The following is a 12,740-nucleotide window of genomic DNA, read 5'->3' on the forward strand; positions in this document are numbered from 1 at the left end:
GCATATAAAAAATGATTAAAGCATATTATGTAACTAGTTACCCTAGTTTTCAGTATGTCTGTTATTCATTTAATAACTTGACAAAGTTTGGTATTTTACTGTCAGCCATGCAGACAGGATGCGTGTTACCAAGGTATTGCTACATCCTCATCAAGGTGTAACATAGAAAGAAGTCAATTCATTAAGAGCAGACCTAATGTAAATACAACAATCCCAAAAGCAACTTACCCCAGGTCTGGGCAGTGATAGGTAGACACGCTTCTCTCCTATGAAGAACACACACATTTACACCAAAATTTGTATGGAGATTTTAATGAATGGGATCACATGCCTTACTTCATCCTTCCTTAGGTTACAGTACTATAAAAGCAAATTACTTACCTGTCCTTCCTCCTCACTGAATATAGCAGAGGATTGCCTGTCTCATGCTTCCAGAGAGAGACAAGCCAAGAACTCTGTACTGTTCAGACTTAGCTCTCAGCAACTGGCAGTTAAGAAAGCTCCTCCGAACAGTTTCCCCTCAATATGATTTCTAGTCCCCTGCATGCAATCCACAACCGAGTAAAGAAACTCTTTCCAGTGACTGAGTAGCTATTGCTACATGCACTCGTTGCGGAGTACAGAACGTGCAATGGTAGTTCCAGCTAAAGCTTTTCTTGGCATAGATTGGACGGTATGAAATTTGGAGTAGGCAATGCCACTAGTGAGAAATACCTAGGCAGGTTTTTCTAAGTAATGCCAATTAAATCCCGATGTTGTACTGTACTATACATAACCTCGTGTGTGCTGTACTTTATAAAGAAAACAGTTTTAAAGCATTTTACACACTTATTATTTCTTATATCCCCAGGAGCCTCAGATATTCCAAGTCTGAGCAAAACAAATGGAGGGAAAAAAATTATTTTAGGTGTTAAGGGCTATGAGGATGATTAGGGCACTGGAGCATCTCTCGTATGAGGAAAGGCTGAGAGAGCTGGGTCTGTTGTTTAGTCTGGAGAAGAGAAGACTGAGAAGGAATCTCATCAATGCTTATAAATATCTAAAGGGTGGGTGTCTATAGGATGGGGCCAGACTCTTTTCAGTGGTTCACAGCAACAGGACAAGGGGCAGTGGGCACAAACTGGAACACAGGAAGTTCCATCTGAACATGAGGAAAAACTTCTTCACTGTGAGGGTGACCGAGCACTGGAACAGGCTGCCCAGAGAGGTTGTGGAGTCTCCTTCTCTGGAGATATTCCAAACCCACCTGGACACCATCCTGTGCAACCTGCTCTAGGTAATCCTGCTTTAGCAGGGGGGTTGGACCAGATCATCTCCAGAGGCCCCTTCCAACGCCTGCCATGCTGTGATTCTGTGTTACCTACAACTGGGTAAGAAGAGTTTAATGGCAAAAGGAAACAGTGCCTGGGCTAACAGCCTAGGATTAGAGCTTCAGTTACCAGAAGACTTAATTATCTATGAACACTTGCATTTATTACAATAGATTCAGGAGAGGAAAGTTGACTATATAAAATTAAAATAAAATAAAAAACTTGAAAGCTAGCAAAAAATAGATTTTACCTGAAGAAACAAAGGGCTACTATCATAGATATTGGTACCAGGTTTGCATAGAGATGATGCACCTCAGACAAAGAACAAGAAACAAACCCCCCTACAATTACTATTTCCTCCTCTTCTAACAGATCCTGGAAAAATTGCATTCTGAGTGCTCAGAAGACAGTTCTCTTGTGCATTCATGATTTTCTGAAAGTATGCTCTTTATCTCCTGACACCACAGAAAGATCATGAGCTCCATGTCTAGGCAACTGACTCCTAGAAAACAAACTTCAGTAAGTTGACAAGTGTCCCTCAACCCTCTTGATAAGTATGAAAAAATGAATTCTTCCTCTCTAAGATCACTACTTCCTTCCCTATCCAGTTTTGCAAAAGATAAAATGAGCTACCAGGGCACAAGCTGCCTAAATATCTTTTTCAGAATGCAGAGCTATTTGGATATTAATTGCCCAAACATGCATCCAAGCAAGATTTCTCACTAAAGACTGATATGAGAAGTGATTTACAACATCCTATATATCAAAATATCAGCTGAAAGGCATGTAAGAAAGCATGTAAGACATACCAAGAACAAAAGCTAACTTGTAAGTTTAAAATGCTGTAGTATAGAAGATCTCCTTGGTGATACGTAAAAACCTGATGTACCACGTTAAAAATGTTCAAACACAGAAAGCTTTGTTTGACGTAACAAATGTACTACAAATGCACACTGAGATAACATATTACTCAGGCATATAAGGTGGGCATTCAGAATTACAGAAACCAAATGGAAAGAGGTGGTGAACAGAAATAAGAAAAAAAAATATTTTGGTCTTCAAGCAATTCCCATTATTTGGCTTTGCAAGGTTTAGTTGCTCACTATATTCAGAAAGAGAAAGGATCTATTTATTTCTTGGAACATTTAAAAAAAAAAAAAAACCACCAAAAAACATGAGCACACACACACAAAACACCCCATCATCTCACTGGACCCACAGATACCAAACCTTTCAAAAGCACAGATCAACTCAGGCCAGAGATAATCCTACTTCATCAGAAAATACTTAATTACATGAGTTTAATCACAGAATTTATATTTGATTCCATTAACAGAATACACATACTTTTTTTCAGGTATTTAACTTCCTTAGTTTGTAAGTCAGATCTTCACTATAATAGCAAAAGACTTTTTGCCATATTATGATCTTCCTTTTATTTTTCCAGTCTGCTTTTGTTTCTCTTAATGTGTTTTCTCTAATGTGTTTTTTTATTTAAAATAATTTTTAATATTGCATCCTCTTTGTCTTCTAATTTTCTGCTCTCTAGTAGTTCCAACCATGTTTTTCCCTCCAAAATGCCACTATTTCAACTTCTAAATCCTGGTTTTGATCTCACTTATCTCAAAGTAGGATGGCTGCATCCCTGCTTCACCCTTCTTTCTAGAACTCTTTAATTTCTAAATTCTGAAATTCTGATCTGTGTTCCCTATTCAGCAACTACAGCCCTCCCAAATCCTCATAGTCATTAAACTCCTCTCAAATCAAGTGAGCAAGAGAGGAGGGCAGAAAAGGGAGTCATCTTCATAAATCTTTCTCTCACTTGTGACCAAGTTAGAAGGGAGCAATCGCAGGATTATTCATGTTCTTCTCCAACATGCTGAAACCAAAAGGTTAGAAGGAAAAAAAGAAAGAGATTGGCTGACCTCCAACAGACTGGATCAATGAAAGGTACTTTTGTTAGGTGATTCATATCAAAGTGCAAAAGCCTCAAAATCAAGTATCTTAAACTTGTAATTCTCAGGTTTCTGCACCGCCAGTGGAGAGCAAGCCCATCCGTCCCCTGGCGAAACCAAACCTCCCAGCTGACAGGAGCTGCCCCGAAGAGGAGCCCGGCACTCTCCCCAGCCCAGGCCAGCCATGCAACCTTTCAAACACCAGCGTTGAGCAGAATGGGCCTCCTCATCACTGGATGAAAAAGTGTTTTAGGATTAAGCAGCTCTACCTCACTGCACAGTTCTGGGCTGTGGTGTGCTCACCAACCTCCCCCACCCCTATGTGTGGGTGCACTCCCTCCCCAACACAAGCCCATTTCAATTTTGGCATGATCTGGTGCAATTCCATTAAAATTGAGTAAAATATTGCTTCATTTCCAAGCTAAATGTGGCTCTCTATCCATGTGAGCTTTGAACCTCAGTATGAGAAATACCTAATTTTCTGATAAGAAACAAACACTGGGTAAGGACTTGTGCAATTGCTTGTAAAAAAAAAAGTAGTATAAATAATGTGAATCTAGTGTAAATCGGAAAAATGCTTATTTTATTAGATGTGTCCAGCACATTTAGTCACCATTCAATTTTTACCTTTTAAGCTGTATTCTGAACTCTCAAACAAAGCCAAATATTTAAATTGGTAGTACAAAAATACAAGTTTTTAAACTGAGGAGAGAAAAAAAAATATATACCTTCTTACTGTAATTCTATCTTTTGTTGCACACAATCACAATTCTACTAGGAATAAAGCACTTGTTACATTTTAGTCCATAATATAAAGATACTTTTACCAACCTCAACATTAAGACAAGTATCATGAGTTACAAGAAGAATAAAATCTTATAAAATATTGTGAAACTTCACTGTGTCTGGAGGCAAAATTTTTGTGAATGCCGCTCCTATAATATCTTAGAAAACAAATAGTTTAATTTATTAATTGGGACATCAGTAGTGATTTCTAGGAGAAAAAAAAAAGGTGGAGGGGGCATATTTGGGTGAGAGTTTTTTGGTGGGGGTTTTTTGTTGTTTGTGGGGGGTTTTGGGGGGTTTGTTTTGGACAAGAGTCACTCTGAAGTCCAACAAGAGAAAACAAGCAAACAAACAAAAAAAAAAGATTAAGCCCACAACACAGAGAAAAACTTTGTAGAAGATGCGTGGATATAGGAAGTCAAATTATTTCTAAGGAGATAATTGACAGTTAATGTGAAACAATCCAAATTCAGAGAGAAGTCCCTCACTAGGCTGGGCCACAAGACAAGGAAAGCTGAGACATGATTTCTTAAGCATCATTTTGGCAGTACAAGACCTAGTGCACCCAAGACCAGATAAAGAATACAATCTACACTTATTATCTTACCAATGGTGGTATTGGAACACTTTATGCTGAAGGAAAGACGCTAAACAAGAATGGAATCATTTGGCTATGCCAAACAGGAGAAGTTAGTCTCCGCTGCACCCAGGCTCACGCATGCTATAGCCTCCAACACGCTCAGCAACACCTACCCATCCTCTTCTCTCTCCTTCAAGCAACGACATTGGGGATCCCTTGTGAAATGATGCTTTAAAGAAATTGGAAAGTACCATTTGTGGAAAATGTCTGTTACCTGCTGTCAACAGCCACAAAAGAAGAGAAAGTTACTAACTACAGGAGGCTGGGAATTTGCCGCAACACTTCCAGAACTATTTGTTTGGAGAGCCAAGTATACGCTTTGCTGTGGCTGCATGATTCTCATACTACTATTTTTAAACACAGTAATATATATAGACATTACAATATATATACATATACAGTATATATATACACAGAGTACATATATACAGTATAACAATATATATTTTTACTCTCTCCATATATTACTCTTTAAAAATATGTACGTGCACACCTATGCACACATATATAAACATGTAAAACCCTGCTAGACCATTGTATGAATATGAAAAAGAATCTGATAACTGCATGATCAGCCCTGCAAATTCTGAATTTATTGTAACATAATATTAGAGTTATTAATATTATATTATATATAAAATTTAATGCTATGTTTAAAGAAAGTCAATATGTTCTTGGCTCCCAAAACAAACAGAAAACCCACTGAACGTTAAAAGGCCCATAAACAGGATCTCTGGTCTAATGCATTGCTACACCTCTTTAAATGGCATTCCGGACCAAGGTGGAAGAACAAGTAGGAGAACAATCACCTCAAATTCCCAATAACCTGTGCTACACACAATTACTGTAAACCCACTCAGAATTCCAACAGATGTTTTCCTTTTACAAGTCTTCAGGCTCAGACACACATTCATCTAGGAACCAGCAGGAACAATTTAAGATACTACTGCTCTGTGGTTGGTTGTATACCGTCCTCACAACAAAGCTGGCAGAAAAGAACTGCTTACACAAAAACCTAATAAAGTACAGAAAGTTAAAACTGACAAAATAAACTCTAAAAATTAAAAAAGTCTCACGTTAATAGCAAGATGAAGTACTGTATAATTGATAAAGTATCATCTAACCTGAATAAGGATTTACTTTTTCTCTATCCTAAATAAAAAAAAAAATTAAGTCCCTGTATTTAACTAAATCTAAACTTTTAAACCTGAGTGATTTTCTTAAAAATACAAGACATTCATTATTATATATTACATTCTATCTCTATGCAATTATACCTTAAAGACTGAAACAAACATGTAGCCGCAAGAAGTATGACAGGCTACATTAAAGACATCATCTGAAAAAAATATATTGTTAGATAAAAATGAAAAACAAAATGGCTTCCATTTTTAAGGTAAATTGCCTTATGCTAAAAGTAAACACAGAATGCTTTTCTTAAGATTCCAAGGTTTTCTTCTACATGTTGTACAAATACCAATAAACTTACCAACCAGAGAAAATATCCCAAGATAGTGCAGAGTCGTCAGAGATTCCATCCAGGAGAAAGGACAGCAGTTTAAAAATCAAATAACTACATTCACTACATTATGAAGTGAATACAAGGCAAGCTGACAGTACAGAATATATATGTGTATATATATTTTCCAGAAATACAGGAAAATAATTAAACACGTCACACAATTCAAGTTGTATCTTGATTGTCATGAACTGGTATGTCCTAGACAAACCAAAAGCTGGGATGAAAACCCTACACCCCTAATATTTGGGCACCGCTGGCAAAGAGTTGTCTCAAATATTTTTGTGTCCTTTGAACAATTCCATTTGATTTTGCTGGAACTAATCACAGTGCAGAAAATTAAACATACCTAGTTTTACACAAATCAGGCCTTTACATTTTTGGCTGTTGTTCTTTGAAAAAATCCAGTAAGCACCCCAATTTGACCTCTACACAAAACCAATATATTTGTGTATTGCCATCCAGATTCCACATTGCCATACGGGATGTGGGATTGTTTATTATGCTCTTAAGAAAACAGTATTTACTAAATCACACTTAAAATTCTTGGATGTTTTGAAAACTACATTTTACTATTTGTACATAGCATTCTTACCTCTTCTTCCTTCAAACACATCATTGATTTCTCTTAACAACATAGACATGTCACTCAGTTGAGACTCCCAGGCCTCACAGAACACCTCAAGATTTTCTTTTGCAATCTTGCTAGATGGGTGTAATGCCAGTGTTTCTGCAGCAGAAATTATCTGGACAGAGAACAAAATATTTATCATTGGAAGTCCTAGTAAATAGTGTTGCACATGAATTCACAAATGCCCTCACAGGCAAAATACAAAATTAAACTGTTACTATTATGTCTTTGTAGTGTATTCATCTGACATTTGCAGGCTTGATGATCTTCCTTGTGCGTTCTTTTAGCTACCGCCCTATATTAAAGCATAACTTTCTTAGAACTGTTTTGAACAGTTCAACATTAAATCTCCAAAAAAATTCATAGAAGTAATTTTTATTTATTTGTGTCCAGTAGAAGTGGCCAGATAAAAGCTAAGCATACCTGTGGGCCAGTGACCTGAAAGGTATCTTCTGCATGTATGCAAGTAATCTCGAGGGGCTCAGTTCCAGAAACATGCCTCAATAGACGACACATCTAAATATTTTTTTATAAATTTAAAGAGAAAAGAATGGTAAAACATATGCTTTCATTAGTAGTGAGAAAAGGTGCGCATGCAGAAACACACACGCACAAAGTTATTAATAGTCCTTTCACAAACTCAGCTGGGTATTTCTCAGCATTTACAATAAAAACAAGGCTAAATCCTGACTTGGGATGTGTAGAAAATCACCAAGAAAAAGAAAATTCTTAATAAATACATAAAACCAGAACAACAATTTCACAGATTTATGACTTAATAAACCTGAAAGTAATCAGATACCTAGAGAACTTGGAAAAATTGTAGCATAAATCACTTCACCAAAGCAGGCTTACTCAGCAATTAGCAACTATGTGGAAAATTTAGGCTTTCATCATCCAAGGGACTGAATTATCTTTGAGCAAGTCAGTATCAAATTAATTGTGAACTTTGGGCTGAGAAGGAACATTGAAGTTTTCAGATCAAAGGGAGAATTTATAAGATAGAGACAGCATATATGAAACTAACTGCACTGTCCATCATCAGAAATGCTATAAGGCCTCACATACAACCACTATTTAACCTCATGGTTATGCCTGGGAAAAAAAAATATCAATGTCTCACTGGAACAGTAATTAGTCAGAGAAAGGGGACATTAAAGCCGAAATTAAAAATCCACAGCATTGATTTGCCAGTCCCAGAAGTTCAAGTGTGTTGCTTCTGCATATTCATACTTCTGTGATGAAAACTCAAGCCCCATGTGATATCAGAATTTTTTAGAAATTAGTGAGTATTAGATGCCATGCAAGTATAGCTTCTGGCATCACCACGTTCCAGATCAAAATGATGTACCTTTGTATGTCTCCTACTTGGTAGTTACTTCTGCTCCACTGTAAGACCACAGTATGTGACAGAATTTGTAGAAGTGAAGCAAAACTACATATGCACACACTCTTGAATAATTTAAAAAAGAAATATAATAATAATTAAAAAAAAATCTCCACAGTATGCCTGAAAACTTAATAAATGAATTGGGAAGTTCTATTTGAGTCGATAGTACAACCTATGCTCTGATAAGTTCAACACACCAATATTGTATAGATGCTAAAATTCCATAAACAGTTCTAGCACAGAGAAAATATAAATGCAAAATATGAAACTTGTCTCTTTCTCACTCTGCCTAGCTCAATGCTCCAACGCTATCTGAGCAAGCCTTGCTCTCACAGCACGCACTTCCTCACGCAACTCAGTACCTCTGCTTAACACCATACATCACAAAGACCGCAGGCTGAAAGGCAACCCTCATCATCTTGGAAAGGAACAAAAAAAGAGGCCATACCGTTAATGTCATCACCAAGAGACCACCACAAAGATCTCAGAGAAATGCAGGCCCCTGAGGCAGCATTCTTTGTGCTATCTCACACTGTAGGCTGGAAGTGAGGAATGCTCATAAATGCAATACCACCTCTCTAATGCTGCCAATTCATGCTTGCTCTGAATCATGTCATCTGAATCTTCGTCTACTCACAGATAATTTTCTCTCTGTCAGACGAGAGAGCAACAAGGTATACGTGGTAGACATCTGCCACACAGATCCTTGTAAGAGCCATGATCTCTCCGTAGGCTTGGAAGTATTATTTGTTCACATATATGTGGATACTACCATATGAAGCCATGCATGTATCGGTACATGAAACATGCACTCTGCTTTTCACGAAGGAGAAAACATTTTCAGCGGCCCTCTGTTGACTGACAAGAACTACACAAGATCTTCAAAACAGTCAAGTTCAGTGAATCAAGAAATCTTACATTCCCAGCATTCTTAAGATTTGTCTTTGGGTTCAGCTGCTGCTGGATGCCTACTGCTTGAAAGAACAAGTCTGTCATCTCTACTTGGATCTAGAAATGTATTTTTAAAAGGATATTTTAGCCCCAGTATGTACATACAGATAATACAGAGTTAAACAACAAGTTAGAGTCTAGGTCCAGGAGAACTGGCTAAGACTGTACATCCCTTCTACAACATCTGTATGCCACAGTGACTCCTCTGGCTCAGACCATACCAAAAACAATACAAAATTCAACACTATCTGAGGAAATAAAATAAAATAAAAATGACAAAAAAACCACTAAAGCTTTCTTAAAGAACAGACTAAGACAAATATGGCCACTCATTTTCTAAATGCCTTATAAAATGAAAGCAGCCATGAACTCACCTCAACAAGTTGTTCTTTCTGCTCTGATAGCTTGCAAGTATATTCTGCTACAGCTTCAAGATTTCCTTCTGCTCCTGTGATTTTTAATGCCTTGAGAACCATATGATCTGTATGATATTTTAGCAGATCTGCTGCCAAAGATGTTGCTGCACTGTGGACCTTGAATAGCATGAAAAGAAGGAGAAATAAACCTTGGAAGGAAAAAACTGCATCCAGTACCAAATCAAATAAACTTCAAAGACAAATTGATTTTTCCAAGAAATAAAAAATTTACTGCCATGAAAGCTCATATAGAGCCTGTGTATTATCTGGGGCTTTAATTCTTCAGTTACTATTCAAAGTACAAAGATAAAATCCACTACCAGAAAAAAAACAAACCCCTCAACAAAACCAAACAAACCACCCACAACCAAACATGGAGAGAAACAAAAGAGCAGCTGGGTTAAATCAGGACATGAAGTTATCACACTGCTGCTTTCTGATAATGTTACAGCTGGGAAAAAACAGAGGTGCAAATTTGGGGGCACCAAGTTTAGCATAAGCGTGGCACAATGGCCACTATTTCTCATGAAGAACACATATTAACAGAATCAGACCAAAACCACATAGCATCTGAGTTTATAATATACCAGAATTAAGTTCCTGTGGATAAACTGAATTTTCAGTGATGCAAAGAAAAGTTGAACATAATCAGCTTGTGACACAGCCTTAGAAAATTAAAAGCATCTTTTCTGCAAGGAGACTGAAGCCAGAGATGGGTCTTGGAGAAGTCTCAAGCACTCTCCCTAACATCCCAACAAGCAAGGAGAAGCCTCCCTTTGAAACACATCCCTAAATCCAGACACACTTTCAGACCCATGGATCTGCTGAAATTGGGCTGTTTAGGACTTTGCTTGACAACAGCTATCAGCAACAGCTACTGCTAGTTCTAGTGACTAGTCATAGTAGCTTTAGCTATGCCCTGTAATCAGCCTCATTTTAAAAACATAGGTAAAACCAAAATAGCAACCTCTTTAGAAAAAGCAGAGCATTCTTATGCTCATAAGACTACTATAAGTCTGGTAATATTAGACTCAATTTGCTGGACTGCATTGAATATACAACAAATTTGGCTGTTCAAGAAGGTTATTTTTCAAGTTCTTATGAATGCAATGAGCTTGAAATTGTGAAACTGGTGGGCCTTGACTCTGTAGAGGAGAGAATGTTTACTAAAACAGTATGTTGGGTTTTTTATTCCACTGGACTCTACCTTCCCGCTTCCCCTGGCAGTACTTCCTGTGCAGTCCAGAATTAAGGGGTTTTTGGTGGTTTTTTGTTTGTTTATAATTTCATGTAAGAAACCCGAATTGTCTCAAAACTTGTTGTCACTGTTTTTTAGAGAGAAATAAAAAAAGCTATGACAATCTGTTATAAACTATTTATATAGCATTGCTTGCATGCCATTAAAATTAGCACAAACGACTAATATCAGAAATGAAGACAGCTCTGAAGAAAGGATATCTGCAAGGCTTGTAATGTTAGAGGAGAAACTGGCAATTCTCATTTATATATAGGCTACATAGAGATTACCTTTTCATTAGAGATTCTTTTCATCCTGATCTAAAAGAGAAATCTACTTAACGTTGTCTCTGATCATTAGCAGGAAAATCATCTCAAGGAAGGAACATATCTTTTGTTTCTTCCATTAAGTGACAGAGATGGGAAAGAACTACTTTTAACAAGGCTGTCTTGTGTTCTCAGCCACCCAGGCGCTCAAAAACATTTTAATTAGAGTCACAATACTTAAATTTCACCAACAGAGAGCCTGGTTGCTGACTGATACACCGCAGCACCTGAAGACAGACTGACAAGACAGTCCTTTTCAGCCATGTACAGAAGTATAGCTAGTCTGAAATCAATCCAGTCACTACATAGAGAACAAGGAAAATTACATAATACTCTAAATTTACTTCTACGAGAAGCATTAATCCTGTGCATTTAAGAAAGCTCTTACTAAGCAAGCTTTCATACTCTACAGGTCACTAAAACAAGTCATACAGAACTTAGGCTTTGTTAGCTTAGAAATCCAAAGCCACTCAATCTGTTCCACAATTTCTAAAACAGCGTGCTACTTTTTCACCTGCATTGCTTTTAATATGGAGCTACATCACAGGGCATGAGTAGCCCACTATTTTGTATTTTATGCCACCTCTGTTAGTTGGTTTACAGAAGGAAATTTTCTATTATTGTCACAAAATTCTTTAAATGTGGTAAATGTGTAGTCTTTGTTGCCTGACATTTTTATAAATAGAAACCTGTGGGCAGGACAACATGGTAAGATTTACATTTATGGAGCTGCAAGAAAATACAAGATATTAATGATTTCTGCCATGTACTATATTCCAGCCACCTTTAGCTTTATGATCTGTGCAACTGCACAGTTGCATACTATTTTGACTGGGAACCCTTCCTCCTCATTCAGCGCACTGGAGCAATGTTACTCAAAAAGCATGATCTTACAGTTAAAGCAGATGAATGTCAGCTACTGACTTCCTACATAATGGTGACCAAAGGAAAAAAAAAAACTATTAATCAAAGTGCACAAATTATGTATCCTACATTTTCTGGGGGCCCAACACACTGCCTGACAGCAGAAGTGCAACGCACTTAACTGAAATAGATTCAAAGCACTATTCAGATCTTCAGGACAGCTGCAGAAATTATATTCTGGAAGATGAAATTTCTCATTTTGCCTCTATTAAAAAAAAAATGCAGCATGATTTGTTGAGCACTTGAGGTCTTCCAGTTATAGCAGCTGAGAGCTCAGTTTGAGCAAGTTCACCAGACATCTTTGCACTGCTCTGTAGCCTAGTATTGAAACCATCACTGTCCTTAGTCTTCATTTTTCCATCTGTTTAAAGGAACAATAATGCAAAGCAGTTGAAAAGATACCTGAATGCTCTGCAAATATTTTGGAAGCTGCCAGAAACCAGTAATTCTGTATTCTCAAATCTGTAGAACAGACAGGGTGCCAACACTATCTGTTAAGCGGGGGGGGGGGGGGGCGGCAGTGGACGACACACACTCTGATCAGCAAGTGCAGTCCATCCCACGTACCATTTTTTAAATTGTTCTCAGAGTTAGCAAAAAGCCTATGTATCCAACAGATTTCTAATCAGTTGTAAGGATGGATGCAGAAGATGAT

At 37.4% G+C, this 12,740-nt stretch overlaps 1 protein-coding gene across 2 annotated transcripts in view; it reads right to left on the reverse strand.

The window, feature by feature from the left end:
- The window catches only part of CTNNAL1 (catenin alpha like 1), a 65,416-nt gene that overhangs the window by 8,990 nt on the left and 43,686 nt on the right, over nt 1–12,740 (reverse strand). For both annotated transcript variants that reach the window (XM_054814501.1, XM_054814503.1), the window contains exons 9-12: nt 9,557–9,715; nt 7,265–7,357; nt 6,806–6,956; nt 229–266 (exon numbers count right to left, since the gene is read on the reverse strand). In XM_054814501.1, the coding sequence (XP_054670476.1) occupies nt 229–266; nt 6,806–6,956; nt 7,265–7,357; nt 9,557–9,715 (441 nt within the window). The remainder of the gene's footprint in view (nt 1–228; nt 267–6,805; nt 6,957–7,264; nt 7,358–9,556; nt 9,716–12,740) is intronic.

This window comes from Grus americana, chromosome 2 (genome assembly GCF_028858705.1).
Source record: "Grus americana isolate bGruAme1 chromosome 2, bGruAme1.mat, whole genome shotgun sequence".
Lineage (NCBI taxonomy): Eukaryota > Metazoa > Chordata > Aves > Gruiformes > Gruidae > Grus > Grus americana.